This window comes from Lissotriton helveticus, chromosome 8, assembly GCF_964261635.1.
Source record: "Lissotriton helveticus chromosome 8, aLisHel1.1, whole genome shotgun sequence".
Classification (NCBI taxonomy): domain Eukaryota; kingdom Metazoa; phylum Chordata; class Amphibia; order Caudata; family Salamandridae; genus Lissotriton; species Lissotriton helveticus.
The window spans coordinates 1451865730-1451887835 of NC_136069.1; the positions used below are offsets into that span (position 1 = coordinate 1451865730).

A 22106-nucleotide genomic window follows, 5' to 3' on the forward strand; every position below is an offset into this window, starting at 1 on the left:
ATATACAAATGTACACATTTTTACGATCTCTTGCTCAATAGCATTTATATGATCTACCAAAAATAGCACGAGTCAATGCAAAGCTTGTTTTAGATAATTAACCTTAAAATGCAGGTGGACAGTTCACTGTCAAAAGTAGTTTTCTTAAAAGAAAGGCCTGATGGTGCATGCACTTATTTTTCATCTGATGGAAAAAGAGCTGTCATACTAATGACCTAATAACTATTTTTAAAAGTGCACATTCAACTCGTAATAACCTTTCTTCAGGGGCACAGTCTTACAGAAATTGTACATAACGTCTTCGCTATAAGAGAGGGAACTGAAAGGTGCCCACAGGTGAGTATTCAATCTGAGACGTTAAAAAACAAAGCCCTGAACATGATGAAAACGTGTATGTATTCATACAATGCCGTGGTAAAAAGTAACGTTTCGGTAAAGGCACAAAAACGTGTTTGTTTTTTTATTTTTAAAAGGTATATGCTCTAATGGGGCACAGTCTAGACTCTAAAAGGAAAGAGTATGTTTCACAAAAGTGGCTTACATTTGTATGTTCTCATATATTTTCGGACTTAGGAATTCAGTGCCAGCAGATAAGACCACAACATACTGTCTGTCACCTAGTACACAAACGGACACACTGAGTTCCGAGAGCCATCAATTGCTTATTTCTGTCAACATGTTCTTAAATACAGTTGATGTTAAGTTCCTGCTTACAGACCAAAGTAACTAAATTTTTCACAAGCATTTTTGCTGCTGGCCACCACGCCCGTATTCGTTATCATAGCTTATCGTGAACACTACAGAATATGATAGAAATGGAACTGATGCCTGTCATTGAACTTTATTCTACTAAGAGTGACATTTTAGAAAACCATCAAACTTTGTTTTTTGAGCCCTGATGAAGTCTCGACTGAGACGAAACGCGTTGGCTAGAAGAGAATCACTTTTGTACTTGGATTTTAAGTGTTTGGATTAACCAATAAAGAACATATTCCGACCATCAGTGGATTCTGGACCTGCTTTCTGTATCACTTTCTTGGACTTATTTAATGCATAAGGAAAGCTATGTAATTTCTTGATGGGTGCTGATTCCAATTTCTTCTCATTTGTGTTTTGGGCTTCTGCCAAATCGGAAGTAAAGAGGGTTGTACTTCCTGGTTTCTTGCGCACCATCACTACACTATCAAGCTACTTATATTAACAGGTGCAGTAGTTTGCCTCGACCCTTTTGTGTTCTGCTTGGCTAACTCTAGGATGTGTGAAGGCTTGGCAGGTACTGGTACTGTTCCAGACACCTATACATTATGGGGCTGTTGATTACTGATGACTCAGAGAAAGCATTTTTTCTGATTCAAAAATGCTCTATCACTAGAAGAACAGATAAAACACCTACGATGTAATGGCTCACAATATTAGAATTCATACATCTCATTGATGGGTGTTATTGTCAATAGGGATTATAGAACTTAATGATGCAAATGGTTTGACCTGAAGAAGTGGTATTAAAAAAGGTTGTGGAGCATATGTTGGTATCTGGCACAGAATTACATATCGGACACACTGCGCCGTGGTGTAAAGTCAGACAGACCAGGACAGTCCACCAGATAAAAGAAAGGAATGTATTATCCCTAAGGAAGGCGCAAAACCCGACAGTGTGCACTTGCATTGAGGAGAGGGCATCTGTGAAAGATAAAACCATTGTTTGAAGCCACCAGACATAGCCAGAGTTGTAAACCACTGCTTGGCCATTCACTGGGAGGAACCTACCCTCAATTTTAAGAGGCGGCAAAGATCGATCTGCAGGTGCGTGCAGTATGTAACTGTACCTGCCTAAGATAATGTATCTGCAGGATCCTTGGGTCCCCCGAGCCCTGTTCAATTGGGCCACCCAGCTATACACCATCTCATATGTGGTACATCATCAGTGCACCTCCAGATTGGCATTTACCCTTTCAAACACTCTGTTATGGGGCAAAGGTGAGTGAGAAAAGGCTTTGCCTCATTTGCATGGGGTTACACCCCAAGCAAATGAGAGTACTCCACTTTAGGAGCGCAACAGCACCAAATGTCGGCCAGCCCGATGCAAATCACAGAAGAGGATACACAAGCCTCTGAAGCTCCTAGTGTAAAATCAAAGTGACCGGGGTTGCAAAAAGCAGGCTGAAATGCTTTAGAGCCCCAAGACACTATGAGTAATATGGCTCTTGGTATTCAATAATATGGCATTCGTGGACTCTAAAAACGTTCAAATCATGAAAGTGCATTTTATCTTTCAGGAAATAAAGATACTGAAGCAGATCAACCCAAAATCAAGAGCTGGACAAAGAAAAAAAAGAAGTTATATGTCATTGTTGTTGATACCTGATGATGTCTCTAACAACAACACTCTTACAATCATGCACTCTGAAAAAGAACCCAGAACCCTATCAATCAAGCAATCAAGCAATCAATCAAGCAATCAAGCAAATTTATATAGCGCGCTACTCACCCGGGAGGGTCTCAAGGCTCTGGGGGGGAGGGGTCCGTTACTGCTCGAAAAGCCAGGTCTTGAGTTGCTTCCTGAAGGAGAGATGGTCCTGGGTCAGCCGTAGGTGGATGGGGAGGGAGTTCCATGTCTTGGCCGCCAGGTAGGAGAAGGATCTTCCTCCAGGGGTGGCTCTGCGAATGCGTGGTACGGTGGCGAGGCTGGTCGATCGCAGCTGGCGGGTGGGCGTGTAGAAGGTGAGGCGGTTGTTGAGGTACTTGGGGCCCAGGTCGTGGAGAGCCTTGTGTGCGTAGGTGAGGAGTCTGAACGTGATCCTCTTGCTGACGGGGAGCAAGTGCAGGTCTCTCAGGTGGACGGAGATGTGGTTGTGGTGGGGGATGTCCAGGATGAGTCGTGCGGAGGCGTACTGTATGCGCTGGAGTCTTTTCTGTAGTTTGGCGGTGGTTCCTGCGTAGAGGGTGTTCCCGTAGTAACCCTATGTGAACAGGACTTCACAATCTCGCAAGGGTTATGAAGTGCTATACAAGTAATACAATCAGACCATGCAGAAACATGCTTGGGCTCACTGAGATATGAAATAGCAATATAAACACCAATTCAGAACAATAAAATGAATATGTTATCTCATTCTCTAATGTGTGGTGTCATCTGGAAGCAGAAAAGATCTAGTGTCATGTTGCCAAAAGAAAATTGGTATACTACATTCACTTATACTACTATTTAGTATCACTCCAGAATCATAGGGAGGAGGACTTTCTCAGTGAGCATAGGTCATCATTCTTTGATTCTGTATGGCTATTACAACATCACTATTTACTATCCGCTAGTAATGAACGGGTGATCTCTTCTGAATAAACAAGACATCGCAGGTTTCAGAACTAGTTTGCAATAATGAACATAAGATGTACATATGTACCCTTACAATCTCTGATGTGCCCTAATGCAGGTTCAGGATTGAGATATAGTGACAGATTTTCAGAGTAATCCTTGAGTGAGTAAATGACTTCCTTCAACTTAATCATTTTGCATTTATGGTATGGGGGTGACCCCAAAATCTGGCACTGATCTGGTGATCCCAAATCTACCTTGGATATTCGTTTCTATATATTAAACAGTAATGGAAGATGAAAGCATTATAAGGTATTTTGTAATTAAGTTTTGGGTTTTGATTAGAAAGCATTTCCTTAAATGGTAGGAAACTGTTACGCAGCCAAATGCTATCAGATGAAGAGATCCCTGGGGTAGCATAGGAAAAGGCTTGGATTGCCATGTTTGTCACTTTGCTACGTTTGGTTTTTTGTTACTGAAAATTTCTCAACATACTCTTCTTTTGGTGGCGAAGATGCTAGCATACAATCCAATTTCACCTGTATTATGCCATGGTAAATGAAGAAAAATGAAGCAGAAACTAGGTCCAATTCACTCGGGTGTAATTCGAGGTTACTTCACGCTGATAAGGAAGACACTAGTGATGGACAGGAAGGCCACTAAAGGATAATATTGGTCAAAATTCAGGCAACACAACTGTTACTTTATGCCCTATGACAGTGGCAGCTCATGCATAGGGGTGTTAGAGCACTGCCCCTTGATCTCATTGTGAGCCACCACAAACTTTCATTAAAAAAAAACACATTGGTAGTAATTTAATTGAAATGCTTTGCTTTGGGTCGGGTGCCTTACTACCTTTCATTGCAAGGTGGGGCATGTTGACTTAAATGGCAGCAGGAATCGAACTAATAAAGTGCGATACACATGTTCCGATGGACTGATGTCTTGCTGCACCCAGCCCGACACACACACTTGATGCCTCTCCAATATGCGATGTACAATATTTCTCTGAGGGTGGGGGAACCCGAGACACAATCCCCAGCCTCCTATGGAGCGCTGTGTTTGGCTGTCCAAACTCCACCGCCCACCCCACCCCCTCAACTAATCCTGGCGTGGCTCTCATGTTGTTTGCTACTATAAATAGTATGAGAGCTACGCCTGGGTTGGAAGCCCTGCACAGCATAAGTAGATTACAGGACATAGCCTATCACTGTGTGGCTTTATTGTGAAGGTGTTAGAGCTCTCAAACTGCACTACTGATATGAAAAGAGTGTGCTGAAGTTTCTTAAATTAAAGTTTAGGTTTCTAAACTAAATAATAAGCAATAAACAGATTAGAGAACACTATTTTAATTATTTTAAATAGAGTGACTTGAATAGGACTACTACTCATAACCAAATCCAATTGAGAACACAAAAGGGACAATGTGACCATTTTTGAAAATGCCATGATCTTGCTGGCCACCCTTACAAGCAACAGCAAAGGAAGAAAAACACTTGGAAGCTAATGGCTGAAAAGGGCAGACCCAAAGCCCTCCTTTTCTTACACTCTCTTTCTCTACTTTCTCAGTTTGAACTTTAAAAAAAAAACTAATTAATAGCATGAGGTATTCAAAAAAATAAAATGATCTGTAACCAGACCCAAAAAGGATCTAGAACTGTACCATGAAATTTATGGAAGAAGTATTGTACTTCTAAGTAAGGCAGGTAAGATATTCTGTATCTCAAAAGCTCTACATCTGATAGAAGAAAGGGAGAACGATATCAAGCACCAGGTGCATCCTTCACAAAATTATAAACAATATAATTGTATTCAAAAAAAGAATTTTGCACTCTTATTTATTATATAATCCCACTGTATTGTTAAGGTTCACTAGTCTTTTTAAGTCAGGATTGATCACTCAACAAAATCATAACACTAACTAATGTGTGTGAACTATGGAAAACGAAAACTGAGAAATCACATTGAAGGAAAGCAAATCACGGAAAACAAATTTTAAAGGAATTACAAAAGAATCGAAAGTTAAAGGAAAAATAATTTTAAGGAAAAATCCAAAGTAACAATAAACTTGGGTGGAGTTTAGGACTACAGTGCTTTTTTGGGTTTAAGAATGGGGAATGCTTAGGGTGCTGAAAGGTTTTTTAGAGGTCAAGAATAATTAGAGTTTGGGCATAGAAAGGGTTTTTTAGGATTCAGAGATGGGTGGAGTGTATTGGAGGCAAGAGGTTTTAGGATTCACAGATGAGCGGTGTTTAGGTGTGGTCGGTTTCAAGGATGGGTGGAGTTTAAGAGTGTCAAAGGGTTTTAGGGTTAATGGATGCATGGAGATTAGGGCTGTTGAGGTTTTTAAGGTCAATTATGGTTAGCGGCAGGGGTGGTGAAAATGTTTTAGGGTTTAGGATGGGGTAAAGTTTAGGGTGGTGAGGGATTTTAAGAATTTAGCAATGGGTGGAGTTAAGATCTAAAATGGGTTTTTAAGGGTTCAATGATAATCAGTTTAGGGTGATGAGGAGTTCTTAAGGGTCATGGATGGCTGGTGTTTAAGGGCGGTGAGGGATTTTTAGGTTTCAGGGATGTGTCGAGTTTGAGTGTGTTGAGGGGTTTTAAGGGATAAGAGATGGGTGGGATGTGGGTGTAGAAATGGGATTTTAGGGTTCAGGAATGAGTGGAGTAGAGCTAGTGAGTGATATTATGGTTCAGGGATGGCGGAGTTTTGGAATAGAAAGGGTTTTTAAGGCTTCAGCGATGAGTGTAGCGTAGGTGTGGTGAGTTGTTTTAGCGGGCAGGGATTGATGGTGTTTACGGGTGGTGATGGGTCAGCAAATTAAAATCATCCAAAGTAATTGTATGACAATGTAAAATGTCTCCTGAAGTAAAGCAATGAAAAAAATATCTCCAACAAAACTGTTTCTGAAAGTAAGACCTGCAACCATTGCATTTACAATTAAAAAATAAGCATCAAAAACTAATTTCGACCAAAAAGATACTCTAAGAATTGTAAATGCCATTCATTCTGAAAATTTTCAATAAACAGTTTAGATTAAATGGTTTCTCAGTTTTGCATGATATCGTTTTTCTATGAAATCACATAGAACGATCACTAACACCAGCCAACATGTGTGCATACAGGCCATTTTCTCAAGGCTCCTAAATCACTGGGCAAATGATTTCAAAGTTTCAAATAACATCTACAAATCCCACTTTCTTTGGAATACCATTCAACTCTCACCCCTAAAGACAATGGGGAATGCCATGTACCAAGGATTGTTTCAAGAATAAAGCGTTCTGTATAAGTTCAAGAAAAATATACCTTTTGCACTTGTGGCATTTGAAATCTTAGGGCTTAGAAGTAGGAGTAAACCAATTTATTAAAATCACATCGTATAATGACACATTTTTAACAGTGTATATAGCGGCAGCAACTTGTTCATAAGACTACTAATGAATTTAGGCTATTGATATAAGGGTCTTCGGAAAGTGATAGGTGAATTTTGAGAAGTAGAGATACACAATACAGCATATTGCAGACTCAGGAATTGCACACGATCATCAGATGGCTGCTGGCCACGGTTACAATTTATTTCTCAGCGTCTTGATGAAGGAATTGGCTGTAAACTTCTCACCTCCGAAACACGCGTTGGCGCATTTCTTGTGGATTTGTTATTGTTATGTACTGTAACTTTATGTATGTCATTGTATATTTTTGTGTTGTTTCTTTATTGATTTATTTATTTATGTTTGTGTTTTGCTTCTATTTTTGAAATGCACAATGTTTATTGTCTCTCGTCATGTTTTTTTTTAGTCCTCATATGTTTTACCCTCTTATAGGAAACGCCGACCCCCTTGCGTGTCTTAACTGAACTGAACGAGCCCAGAGATCTGATTTATGTCTCACACTAGGACACAAGTACCTTATTGCCGGAAGAAGCATCCAAAGATAGAGGGCTAGCTGGTTTACTCCATCGAGGTATCTTACAACCTGTTGGACCACATTATTGACCTGGGGGACTATAACAAAGGTCCATGGAGCAAAGAAGGCGTAATCATAGGACCCGGGGGAAAAAAAAAAAAAGAAATCCTATTTCCACTGTACCAATAAGTCCCAAAATGCTAGCTCTTTTCTGCTGCAAGATCTGGCCAAGTCCACTCTAGATAGTTCATATAGGGACGTCAGCCAGCCTGAATGTGTTGGTGCGGCGGTGTCAAACCAGAACTTGCAGATTTGTCTTCTTGGCAGAAGGATTGCATAAAAGAGAAAAGATCTTGCATGGCCGGAGATATTTTCGTCAATGCCGAAGATAATTAGTGGAAGGGTGATATTCAATGCAGTATTGAGAATAGAGTCCAGCGATGCCTTCACTTCCTCCCAAAAGAGGCGGATAGGGGGGCAATCTTTAAACATGTGCACGTCAGATGCTTCTGGCAAGTCACATTTGTTACATGTTTTCTCTAGCTGGAATTTTGATAGTTTTAAGGGAGAAAGGTACGCACGGTGTGCCGTGAAGAGGTGATTGCACCTCAGCCATGCTGGTTTAACTATTTTATGCAAAAGGGTGAATGAGTCCATCCACAACTGCTCACACTGAAAGCTCAACTCACCTCCCCATAACTCATCGGGGAGTTTAAAATACCTGTCTACCTCCTCCAAGATCGCCCAATACCAAAGTGAGGCCTCTTTACCATCCCCTGGCCTTACCGCCAGCTGATTTTCCAAATTGCTAACTTTTCCCAGGGGGAGACCTTTTCTACACTGTGCCTGAGCCCAACTGTTAAGCTGCATATATTTAAACCTTGATAGGCCGGGGCCTACTCTCTCCCGTAACTCTTCCCAAGACAGCATCGAACCCCCTGCCAGCAAGTCTCCCCACTTCAAAATCCCGGCATCCCTCACGGAAATAGCCAGACTGTCCTGAAGACAAGGTGGAATACCTGGCGAATCCCACAATGGTGCAAGATTTGAAAAGTAGCAAAGCCCAATTTTCTTTCTGATTATTACCCAACTTCTAGCCAAAGATTGGAGAATTTTTTATTTTACCTTTTTGAAGAATTTTTGGTCCCCGAACTTAAACAAGAAGCCGTCAGCTGGTAGATCAGCACCTTCTAACATAGCCCTAAACATTTCTCCTCCCGGTGTATTAGAGGGTGTTTTTAAGAGCATTCTGGAATGCAAGAGCTGAAAGGCCCATGAATAATATTGCAAGTCAGGTAGTGCCAGACCTCCTTTTTCCCTCCTCCGCCTTAACTTCTTCCACGCTAATCTGGTGGCTCTATATTTCCAAACAAAAGAGTTGATCTCCCGTTGACACTTATCTAACTATTTAATGTCAAATGCCAAAGGGATAGCATTAAAAAGGAATGTAAATTTAGGCAGGATAGACCTATTCACTAAATTTGTCCTCCCCAAGATGGATAAGGGGAGGGAGGCCCAGGACTAGCTGTTTCTGACATTCTTTAGACACCCGATCTATATTGTATTCTGCAATTTTGCTAACCTCCTGGATAATTCTGATTCCGAGATAACGCATGGAGGAAGCCACGTCAAGTTGTATATTAGTGAGGTTCCAGGCCATGATTTCGGTTTTATTTGCATTTACTTCTTAGCCCGAAACCTTGCCGAACTCCTCCGCCCTCTTAATAACTGTAGGGAAGGCAAGGTTGGGGTCAGATGTCAAGATAAGAATGTCGTCTGCGTAGAGGGCTACCCGCCTTTCCCATCATCCAAATTTAAAGGAGGGAATATTAGGATCCTCTGTAAGAACCTGAGCAAAAGGCTCGATATAGAGGTTAAAAAGGAGGGAGGAAAGCGGGCAGCCCTGCCTTGTGCCCCTTGTAATTTTGAAGGCCTCCGTCAGTGAGCGTTGACAAGCAATCTGGCTGTTGGGGCCTTATAATGAGGGCTATCACTTGACAAAAACTGTCTCCTAGATTTCATTTTTCCATAACCGCAGCCAGATAAGCCCAGTTCACCCTATCAAAGGCCTTGGTTGCGTCCAAAGTGAGAGTGGCCAAAGGAAGAGAGAAGGTGGAAGCAATGTCTATGGCCCCGACCACATCATGCGTGAGGTCTGCTAGTTGACGCCCTTTTATAAAGCCTTTTTGATCTTGATGGATGATCGAATCTACTACGCCCCCCAACCTATTAGACATGATGGCAGCAAAAATGTTATAGTCAATGTTGAGGAGTGAAATTGGGCGGTAAGACCCACACTCTGTTGGGTGTTTCCCTTGTTTGGGGATCAAAACTATGGTCGCCTCACTCCATGAATTTGGGGGATCCTCTCCCTTCAGGAGGATACTATTAAAAACAATAGCCAACGTTGGGATAATAGCCTCACTAAGAGCCCGAAACAGTTCCCCAGGTAAGCCGTCTGGGCCAGCCGCCTTCCCTCGCTTAGATTGACCAATGACCTTACTCACTTCTTCCTCCGAAATCTCTACCTCCAAGCACCTTCTTTGCTCATGTGAAAGTCTAGGCAAAGAGACTCTGTCGAGCCAGGTGTTTCTTGCTGAATGATCGTCACTGATGTCCTCCTTGTAAATAGTCTGAAAAAATTCCTGAAATGCACTCCCAATATCAGAGTTCGAAAGCCGGGGAGCTGGCTCGCCCTCCACCCTTATCTCTCTGATATAGTTCCGCGCTTGATCAGATTTTATTTTCCAAGCGAGGATCTTGCCTGCTGCCTCTCCGAATTCGAAATGGGACATTTTGCTCGCCTCCCATCTCCTAGCGACCTGATCTTGTAGAATATTTTCAATTTGATTTTTCAACGAGACTAGCTTTTCTTGATCTTCCTTTGATCCTATATAAGCGCCTAGCTTCCGTTCAATAGAAATCATTTCCACCTCGAGACTCTTGATGTTATCCCTGCATAGCCTTCTCATGTGAGAGGCTCTACTGGTGTTACAGCCTCTCCAGAAGGCTTTCAAAGTATCCCAAACCATAGAAATATTTGCAGAGTCTAAATTAGCCTCAAGGAAGTATTTAGTCTCAGATTGAAGAAAAATAATTTCATCCACCTCTAATAAGATAATCCGATCAAAGAACCATGAAGTATGTCTAAGCTGCTGGATGGAATTTAGGCTAAAAAAAATAGCTGAGTGGTCGGAGAGATGGGATGGGATATACACTATATCTTCCAGCGCGTCTTTAAGACTATAACTAAACAGAGCGTAGTCTATTCTTGACTTGTGCTTGTATTTTAGATTCTTGAATGAAACCCCCAGTTTATCCCCTGCCCTTTTCCTCCATATATCTGCCAGCCCTAACTGTGCAATTATTGCCAGAAGCAGTTGCCTAGATTTAGAAAAGACACAGGCTCTGGAGTTGAGTGATTTATCAAGTTTGGGATTTAACCCAATGTTAAAATCACCAACCCAGATTACAGGGTCCTGGAAGGCCATCAGATGGCATTGGATAGTATCTAGATAAGATGGGTCGTCTTGATTTGGACCATAATAGCCTACCAGAGAGCACAACAAACCTCCTAGCGAAACTCTTAGTAGAAGCCATCTCCCACTGTGATCTTCCTTATATTCCACTATTTGGGCCTTAGCTTGTTTTTTAAAAATGAACAAAATTCCTCTAATATTAGCGGTTTGATCCGTACACACAAATGTGTCTATCCATTTCTGATTTCTTAATAAATCAGTAGTCTCGGATTTGAGGAGGTGGGTTTCCTGTATGGCAATGACCTGCGCTGGGGAGTCTCTCAGATATTGCAGAATTCTATCTCTTCTACCCCTCGTGCGCAGGCCATTGACATTCCAGGATAAATACTGAAGCAACATCATAGCATTTCATCTCCCTCCACCAACCCCAAAAGCTCCTTGTCGAACAGCCCTCGATACGTCCTGGACCTTGCTAACAGAGACCTCTGAGCTCCATAACTCAAACCCTGATGGTAACCAATACTAGAACTTAAATAGAACTGCAAGAGTGCTGGCATCTGAGGAATTTTTAGACTTTCACCCCCACCACCCCGCGTGTCCCGACCCCCCACCCAACCCCTGGAAAACCCATCCCTACTTACACTGGCCTGATGTATTGCCAGTATTTGCGCCCTCTGGATAACCCCCCCTACTCTACCCACAATACTACATACCTAATGCTAGGAAGTATTAGACAACATTATTTCCCTTCTCTTTTCCCTTTCCTTTTTCTTTCCTTTTCCCCCTTTTTTCCCCTTTTAATCTACCATTTTTGTGTTTTTTAATTTTTTTTAATGTTTTCTTTCCCTGTATTTTTATATATTATTTTATTTTAAACTGATCTTTGGAAACTTCACTATTACACTATAGATATATATATTTTTTTATAAATCCGTAATTGATTACTATATTAAATCTTACCTCTGAACACTGTTGGAGATTAGAGCCCTGTTGATTGAATGAGGGACTCAGATTTACAAATTTAGTTTGATGAGAGATACCCTCTAACCTGGATTATATTCCCATCAGGCTTCCTCCTCCCCCACGTGAGAAATCCCTTAGGGATTCCAACAGCTCAACAGCCTCAAGGGGGGATCGGATGCTGTGCATTTTATTGTTGAACATAATCCGCAGAAACGCCGGAAATCTCATTTGCACCGTGGCGCTCATAGATATGAATTTCTCCATCCTTTGGCCTAGTTCCCATTGCCGATCCAGGGTGGTCTTGGAGAGATCTGAGCGGACCTCAAATGGGAACTCTGGGCCCTTTAATGTTTTAGTTTTCAGAGCCAAATTTAGAATCTTTTCTTTCAATGTATACGTAAGGAAATTAACCAATATTTTCCTAGGTTTGACCCTGCCGGGATTTAAACGAAAGGGGTCTCTATGCACCCTTTGGATGTCTTTCTCCAAAATATCAGACGGCTCCTCCAGATTTAATGAGTCTTTTAATAGAGCAACCACAAAGGACTTGATGTCGCTCCCTTCTTTCCCCTCCGGAACCTTCAAGAAACAGAGATTATTCCTCCGCGAGTAATTTTCCATAGATTCCACTCTTTCCCGCATGGCATCTCCCTCTCTTCGTAGGGCTTGGATTTTTCCTTCGGCTAACCCCAGATTTACTTTAAGTTCCTCCACAGAACCCTCCAAGGATTCTGTCCTTTCATAGAGTCGATCCACTTTTTTCTCGAGGACTTCACAGGCTGTCCTAATCTCAGTTTGATTCTCTGCGGAAACCAAAAAAACATTTTTTTATATCCTCATGCATAGATGTAAGAAGGACCTCAATCGAAACTCCAGCTGGGCTCTCTGCCCCACCAGATCCGCCAGCTTCCGACCGAGACATCGTAGGCAGGGCAGGGGTCAAAACAGGGGACCCCCGAACCGCAACACACCCTCCTCAGACTGACCCGAATCGTCTCATATGGTCTGGAGGCTAGCTGACCTGACTGACACCGAAGGTGAGTCCGTCTGTACTGTTAGCTCAGCTGAGTTTGTTGGAGTGCCCAAAGGTACTGAGGGAACCTCAGACATTGAAAGGGTCTTGTTAGGGGTCATGCTAGGGGGAAAGAGATAATTGCCCGGGTCCGTGAGGCCAGTAGACTTAGTGGGGTGAATATTTAAGATCTGGGGCAACACCTTAAATAAATAACGCAGGGAGGGAGTAATGCAAACTGTGCTGTTTTTCGCACTGTTGTTTTTTGCCCCTGCTTTCTGTGTTTTTTTAAGGTCTTTCGCTCTGGCCTCTATCGCACCCCCCTCCTTTCCTTGGGGCACCTGACTCAAACTACCACCATCAGCACCTTCTGAGCTGGCATCAGCCCTTACTTCTGTGACCAGTAAGACATGTGGAGCCTGTGAAGCCTGTAGGTGTTGTATGCCCTTACCTCGTTTGGGTTTCTTTTTAGCTGCTTGCTTCTTGCCCGTGGGATAATTAACAGTGAAGGGGCCACTCGCGTTTGCCTCCCCCGACAGTACTGGGTAACCCGACCGCTGTTTACTGGCAACCACACTCTTACCATCTACAGTGCCTGTCCCAGAGTGAGCCGTCCTGTGTCAGCGCGGAAGAAACCGCCGGGTCCTCGAGCCTCCCCTCCACTGATGGAGCTGCTGGAAAAAAGACACTAATTCCCATACCGCTTGTTCCGACACCGCCAGTGTTGCTCCGGAGGAGACCGCGGGCCGCCGCTCTGCAGCCGCGCCTCAGCTCCACGGCTGCTTACACCCAGCGCGGCAGGAGGGAGGGGTGCGGAGGCCGCGCTGCGTCTCTGAAGCACATTCACGGTACAATAGCAGCGCCAAACTGAGTAGGTAACCACGAAGTTTTCAATAATCCACACTTATTCCGCTACTTCCTAGCGCCATCAGTGTTGAAACTACACCATGTGGGGATGAGAGGGAGAGGGCTTCCTACGAGGACACGCGCTACCGCTTAGCACGCGGGCGCCATGTTTTCCCCGTCTCTCGTCATGTTTATGGGGCTCCATAACAATTGATGTCCACTGTTGCTGGCTTTTATGACAAATCTATGTATATGTGTGATATCTAAATGATATTTATACAAGTGATTTATACTGGCTGAAAATTATGATAACATTTGAAAATTACTTGTCTTTGGGACATGAGTTTTTATGGATATGTTACCTTTTTTTGAAAGTATGTTCTAGGAAGTCTGTTCCTGTTGTTAGCTATTGTGTTTCCCCTGCTCTCCCTGCTATTTTGATCCAGGGGCCCTCCTATGTTTTTCTATGTAAGTCAACCCTCACCTGACATAAAGTTGTCCTTAAAAACAAATTGTTTATCAAGTATACATGCAATAAAATTGCAAAACTATCAAACAAAAACCCGAGACATTAAAATATAGTGATCAACTTGGAATGAACACAAGCTAAGGACAGCAAATTATTTCCAAACGCTTTATGATGAGAATACATTGAGAATACATTGCATGTGGCAGATGGCAGAAGGATTAGGACCACCAAGATTATGGATGATGGAAGCCAGACTTGCAGCCTGCCGTAAAGCGATTAAAGTTCATTGCATTATCTTATGTGACTGCTTATTGCATTACACTGCATCACTGCTACAAACATAGTATCAGAATTCTGTGAGCCTTTTTGATGACGTATAACACAGATAACAACCCTAGTAAGTGTTTAATAACGAATGCCATCTGTTTGGTTATAAAGAGCCCACACTATTGCAGCCCTTTTCCCTACAGCATTATACTTTTTCATCTTATGATATGCACTCCTACTTACAACCAGATGCCACAAGCAGAACATTCCAGGGTGCACCACTGGACATGCTGACATCAAAGGAAGTGGAGAGAAATAGTAATACGTCATGCATTATGACACATTTATGGATCAAACACCTATGATGAGGTTCTGGAATGGTAAGCAAACGGTGAAAAATAAGATGGCAATAAGTGAATTTCAAATATTTTACCTTAGTTCAAAACCAGCTCTTTCCATGACAGCAGAGACTGGTGCTCTAACATGTCATTGATTGAGTCAAATCCCAAATAAAACGAAACAGCACATGTTTTTTCGTAATTGTGCTTAAGAGACTTGAAGTTCAAGAGAAAAATGTCAGAGAAGTAAGGCGTGTTTGCAAATTTGTGAAGAGATCACGGTCTAAACTGGCCAGTGCCTTAAGTCTCACCTGTGTTACAAAAAGTGAAGCGACTCAAATTTCGGGCTTTTTTAAAACAAGGTAAGAGACAAAACAGGACAATATGTCCCACTCACCTTTCCATCAACAGGCCCAGGATGTCGGGCAACATATCTGCAAAGTCCTTCAGTTTTTCTCGTGTGATGCCTAATGTTTCAAACATTTCTAGACATTCAACTAGGACTGGGGGAAGCGTTTGTAGCTCATCATACCACTGCCAAGAATACAGTAATTCTGAAACTAAAAAGCAGGATTAGATTTAAAATGAGTACCAACATAAGGTGCAAACAGAACATGGCAAATAAGTATACACACTTTGGCCCTCATTACAAGTGGCCCAGAGCATTATCTGGGCCATTCTGAGAAGGCCGGTGTTTCCAGATTACCGGGTCCAGAAATACCAAACCCAATAATCCTGGGCCCAGGGACACCAGACCTACTTGCAACTAGCCAAGGTCGGACTGGGTTGACAGATCAATGTGTGGGATATTTTATAGCATTTTGAGGGCCTGTTTTATGGCCAGTGAACCATTTTTCCAGATGCTGATTATCTTGATATTTCCACAAACATCGCCTGCAGCAAACACATATCCATGCAGTTTCTTGTACCTTGCAAAATACTCATTGAGTGTGTCTTTGCAAGTTCAAAACTGTTCTGATTTGCAAATGAGGATCACTTTTTTCGCTAACGGACGGCACTTTTACTTTGGTACCTGAGACTTTTTTTTGTTTTTGTCCCAGTCCGACCTTGCACCTAGTCCCCACTCACTCTACTCCTTTCCAACACGGATAGTAGCAAATGCCCCACTGAACTTTCCCCTCGCCCACTCTGACCACCCTTCAGGCCCTTGTCCCCGCCAGTAACACCACAGCCGCTAAAATAGGCCCCTCCCCCGTCCCTTTACCAGGTGCTTGGTGTAGGTGGTAACCGGAAGCCGATTTGGGGCTTTTATTTCCTCCCCAGAAGGGAAGCTAAAACAAGCAGAAATAGACCTGGCACACCCAGGCCCTCGTGTTATTCTCCATTCCAGGTGAATGAACGTGTAATACTTCTATTTAGGTGTGAAATACCTGTCAGAATCAGAGATTGCAGTCCCCAGTATGCTTACACCTAAATTCGTAATGAGGACCGTAGTTTTAAATGACACAGAATATGATCAATAATGTATTTTGACATCTGATCTATGGATGGAAGTACATACACTGTATCCACCAGTAAGTACAAAGAAGACACTTGCTGCGCAATGGCAAAGAAGTTTTAACAGTTTCATATTAAAACATGGTCCATGGAAGGATTGTGCTCATGTGATCGCAAAGTGTTTTGCGACTACACAAAGCACACATTTACTCAATTCCACACCACTCAAAATACAGGAAGATGGTTTTACCAATTCTATTTCAGGACCGGAGGCTTCGGATTATGCTTTCTCATTCTTTACGGTAAATATTCAGCAGCCAATGAAAAAACGTTTAATACATACAATCAACTGCATTTCCACAATGCATAATGCAATAACACCAACGATAAAGTCTGTGTCCTATAAGTAGGCTCTTCAACACTATCACGACGCCAACGACGAACGCGGAGTCAACCGACGCCACATACCGACGCGCAGGGGTACTGCTGAAGAAAAATCCTCCGGATCCAGTCTGATGTCTGGGGGTAATTGTGTGGTGGGGAATCCCTAACTAATAGTCTCTTTCAGATAATTGATTTCAAAGTATACAATTTATTTACTTAATGATAGTGTAATAATATTCACTCTCAGAATAATTCCTGGAGTATGAAATAAAACCAAACACAGAAAGGGAAAAAAAAGAAAAAAGGAAATAATTACCAGAGTTTAAAAACAAAAATTGTGACAATTACAATACAAACCATTTTGCTTCAATCTCCCGGTTGTATTACGACAAACAATCATCGTCTGTTTCAATTCCAATCGGTTGATTATGATACAGCCGCTTGGAATTGAAACCAGCCATCCTGGCTAGCTTCCGACAGACCCCAGGAGCCCGTTTGTCGGGGACCAGGCCCGTAATCCAAATTTTTTGTTTCCGCCTTCTGGATTACGATACGCAGATTCCGGCAGGGTTTCCATGACGGCCTTTCCAACATGGAAACCATGTCGGAAAGAGTATCTTCTGATTTCTGCCTCAGGTTGGGGGCCGAGGGGGTGCCATAGGTGCCCCATTGTTGATCCTAGCACCTTGTGGCAGGCACCTGGAGGCAAGCCCTTGTCCTCAAACTATTGAGTATGTGTCCATAAAGTTATTGTGTGTTATTCAAGATTGGATGACTCCTCCGACGGATATCGTTGACTCGTTTCAGTCTCTTGTTAGTGTGTGTCTCCTCAGGACTTTAAAGAAGGAAGTACCTATTGATCAGATAATATTTACTATATAAAATCATACTTGTATACCTGTAACTAATTAAAGCATTGATTTTGGTACTAACCTATGTATGATAGTTTACCACAATATTCCATATTTTATGTTTAGCCTAAAAGGAATCACAGAGCATAAGCATAAGCCCCAACATAGGCCTGCATGAAGATTATAGAGGTTGTTAAACAGCAGACAGAGAGCAGGAGTGGGAAATTACCAAATTTCTTGAAAGGGCCTGCGAGTACAAACAATACATTACAATGATATAAAAAAAGAATTATCAGTCTACATACAGCAACACAGGAACAAATAAAGTAAAAATGCAAACATATTTAAAACAAGTAAATCATTACTTTGAGAAGCATATGATGCCATATATGCAGATGGCAAAGTCACTTTGTACGTAGAGAACTGCTCAACACAATCAGAGAATTTTTGCTTCAAAGTATGCTGAGATTATAATACTCACAAGATATTACAATTTGATGTTTCTCTAGCTCCTTATTTTCTAGATCTTCCTGTTCTAGCATTAGCAATGCCAGTTTACTCAACAGTGCTGAAGTACAGAGGTGACTTGGCAGTCTGGCTGATGAAGTAGACATAAAATCGTCTCCAGACACCATTCTATTCAAGCTTAGTCTTCCATCCAGGAGCGGCTTGTTTAACCACTGAAAGCATAAGAGTAAACCCTGTATGTTAAATATAATGGCATATTGAGGTAACTAATAATTCACAGATCTGACGTTGTGTTATGGATTGCTGTTGAGGTATAAGCCTCAATCACACGTGCCTCACGTTAATCTCCATTAATTCCCAGAATTACTGCTACAAAGTGGTCCCAGTAAATCCAGGGCTAAGAAATACGAGGTGATTGGAAGTTTTGGGTGAATAACAATTAAGAATAGGTGTTCCTACATGTTTCACATAGAGATTTTCAGCAACTGAAATCTCCCTGTGAAAAACAAACAACGTCTAGTTCAAGTGGGCCTGGTAATTAAATTCAGAAGCCAATCCTACTGAATGCCTTAGTGTATCAGACACAGGTGAGGCAGAATCAGTTTCCTTCACAGGGAATTTAGGCGAAAACAAATGTGACTACCTACTAATGAAAATAATTTTGCCAAGCTGTGTAATTATTGGATTTTATCAATAAAGGTAAAGTCACACATTGCTTCCAGCTTCATCGGCAAAAGAACCAATATTTGCTGTATGTAGGAGCAGTCAGACCTTCAACACAGAAAGTGCACTGGTGGTTGACTAACATAGCTGTACTCTAGAACCGGAGTGACTGTCATTCCGAGGTAAGTAATATGTCGGCTCAAGGCAGTTCACAGAAGGTCATTAACATTACCCATTACTGGCAAAGAAGCAGTATAAGTAGACTCCAGACTATACACCACGAAAATAGAAAGTATATACACACAACATCTTGAACATACATGCTAAAGGTGTAGGTATTTTAATTGTAGTGTTCTCATCTGACGGCAAATTTATCACAAGGGGGGAATCAACTTGAGTTAACTAAGACATCCATAAAGTTCGAGTTAAACAAACAGAATAGTAAATGAAACCATGCATAAGTAAACAAGATATAGTTGCATAACTGGTTTAGCTAAAAACTTTGATTATAATTGAAGGGAAAACATTTCAGCCATTTACCTCATAATGTCAAGCTAAAGGAAACAAAATTACGTTCCTGTGTTGCAATTCTACAGAAAAATTGTAGCTAAACACTTAATATGATATGCATGACACAGCATACAGGCTGAATACAGGTTCCCAGAATATAGTGTCTGGAGCTCAATCTAAAAGTTTTCAAAACGTATTTTTAGGGAAAAGTCACTCACAAGTCAATGCTCCAGAATCCAGATAATGTTATAAAAAGCCCATTTACCATAGCGCTTGAATCGTCACTGCAATTGCCTGATTTTATGTTTACATTTAGACTATTCAATAATTGTAATAAAATACACTGAGCTTTATGTAATTTATACTCCACAGATTTTAATTCAGAACCTGAGACCAATAATCATAAGAATGAATTTGAGTTATACTGAAAGGAAAGTTCATGGCTATTAGAAAGAGAGCTCAAGTCAAATATTGACAATTTCTGTCACTTGCCATGGACACTTTTTGTGTTATGGCATTTCAGGCAAATAAAAATGGAAAAGAAAATACTTAATAGTATAGAATTGACTGCTTTACACAATGATGTAGACTAGGTAAAAAACAAAAGCACAACAAAGGCAAGAAAATAAATAATTCATTTTGTGATAGCCAAGAAGCGTTCTATCCATATAACTCAAAGAAAGAGTGGGAAGGAGGGATAAAGTATTTTCAGCAAGTGGAAAGCAAAGGTCTGCTTAAAACAAGTGGTTGTATAAGAAAAAGCATAACCGCTCATCCCAACAGACCAAAAGAGAAACTTCATGTTGGATGAAAAATGAACTGGTCTCTGAAATGTTCCTCTAAAGTCTTGGTAAGTCGCTGTACACACATCGCCTGATGTGATACAAATCACCTTCACAAATTTCATATCCTGTGTACCATGTCCAACTATGTCCTGTGGTAATACGAATAATACTAGAAGGGCAAAAGTAGCAGTATGAGTAAGTATAATGAGAAGTAAGTATAGGTGTAAATAGAAGTAAACATAGGTATAAGAAGGAATAAGAGTAGGAATAAGTAGAGTAGTATGGGTAAGAAGGAAAAGGAGAAATGAGTAACAGAGTTGATACCCAGCACTGACCTCATTTCAAATGAGAGAGCAGCTGAATATTAGGAATGCTTTCAAAAGAGCAGAGCTCTGCCTAATGTGTTCACCATATGGCATAAAACCAACACAGTTCAGCGTACACAACAGTGCGAGCAAAATAAAGTAATGATACATTTTAAAAACAGTATTTGCATATCGTTCATCTCCTCACCAAACCAGACAGAGACTAAAATGATTTATAATTTTACGCAAAAATAAAATATTTTGTGCAGTTTCTATTTTTTGGTCAAATACTCATCACTACACACTGTGATGAAAAGTGCAGTACAGAAGAAAAACGAACATGACATATGGGTCTGCAATGCATCTGGTCCTGAACTCAAAACCAGTATCGTTTACGGTTAGAAATGGACTCCGTACTTTACACAAATATACACAAAACATCTGCACAAGGAGCAAATATTGTATGAATACTCTTCTGCAAAGTGCTGATTCCATTTGAATTGTGAGTGCAGTTGAATGTTATGATTGCTCTAAAAAGACCAGAGCACTGTCTAAAGATATTCACAGAAAGACAGAAATAGAGCATCATTCACGGTACAAGTAGCCGAAAGAAAAAAATGCTGTCTTGAAAAAAATCTCTCTGCATCAGCATCATAGTACTACCTAATGTGGAAACAAAATAACTATCTTCAAAGCGGAGTATCTGCTCCTCGTTCAACATCCTCAATGTGCAGGTAGGAGAATAGCGTGATGTTTACATCTGTTTACTACTCACCACGAGGAAAGCACAGTTAAAGATACTCTGCAATAAAAGCAAAATAATGGAAAAATATTCCAAAAACTCAAAGCATGCCTTTCATGTACGGCTTATTGTTCGCACACAAGGGCCAGCGGCACCACCGTCCAAGCAGGATGAGTCGGGGCAGTCATGCTGTTAAATGACGATGCCAGTTCAGTTGAGAATAGCACATTTTAAGCATCTGTGCCGCTGTGAGGGAGCCACAGAAAAGAAAAACACAAAGGCATCCTGAAAAGGCAGTTTGCCATATATCGAAACAAACAGAAACTGCATAAATAATAAAAAAAAGATTTTAGGTATATGTAAACGGACTTGTTAAGTCACATTTTTCAATCGAATAATTTCGTCCACATTCGACATGCAAAATATTATAGTGTATCTGCATAATTATTACGGTCATACTTCCAATGTTTGCTTATCATACAGAATGTGATGCTTTTAGGGGGACAGTTGACTTTGTAAGATGGCTTCTGCATTTAAGCACATGTTTCTATACCTGAGAACAATAACCACCCTACTTTGCAATGGAAACACATCATGGGGAAGAACTCATACACATAATAACCAATCACATGAAGGTAAGAGAAAAATAATCTTGTGCATTAAGATGCGGCCTCAAACAACCCAATGTCTGAAGGAAGTCATCAAAAGCCCCTCGTTCTGGATCACTCTACTTAAAACTTAGAAGCAAACACATGCACTTCGGTATTGCTACTCTATATTTTTTAATCATAAATGATCAGCGTCCAAGGAAATTCAGGCTAAAGGTAGGAAAGACAATTCTGATACAGCTGCATACTTTATTCCAATACTGTATTATCTATTACACTTCACTATTGGGATGTATGATGACAAAGGTTGGACCTCACACCCTGCAACACTCACATCTTCATAGCTCTAGCTGAGCTTCCTTCTTTCCTCTAGTAATGCAATTAAGGGTTAACAACGATTGTTTTTGTAACTGCACATTAATCTACTCCTTAAACAATTCAGATATTTAGATAAAGGCTTTAGCGGCTGCTTACCTGGATGGAAAGAGACTGCCGCATTGTCTGCCATTCACAATCACTTGGGTAAAGATGATCTAAAAACACTTGCAAAAAACGACAAGATAGTTGACCAGCATTCAGGATCTTACTTAGCAAGTCACTTACAGCAGACAGCAAAACTTGAAGGCTATGAAGAAAAGAAAATTCACAGTAATTAAGCGGAAACAAAATAATACATTTCCAAATTAAGAACTAAAGGCGCATCGGCCTCAATCGCTTCTTAAAGGGCAAGTAAGT

At 41.2% G+C, this 22106-nt stretch overlaps 1 protein-coding gene across 2 annotated transcripts in view; it reads right to left on the bottom strand.

Moving 5' to 3' along the window:
• The window catches only part of LTN1 (listerin E3 ubiquitin protein ligase 1), a 386602-nt gene that overhangs the window by 191827 nt on the left and 172669 nt on the right, over positions 1-22106 (bottom strand). For both annotated transcript variants that reach the window (XM_078658380.1, XM_078658379.1), the window contains 3 exons: positions 21846-21996; positions 17772-17970; positions 14995-15157 (listed from right to left, as the gene is read on the bottom strand). In XM_078658380.1, the coding sequence (XP_078514506.1) occupies positions 14995-15157; positions 17772-17970; positions 21846-21996 (513 nt within the window). The remainder of the gene's footprint in view (positions 1-14994; positions 15158-17771; positions 17971-21845; positions 21997-22106) is intronic.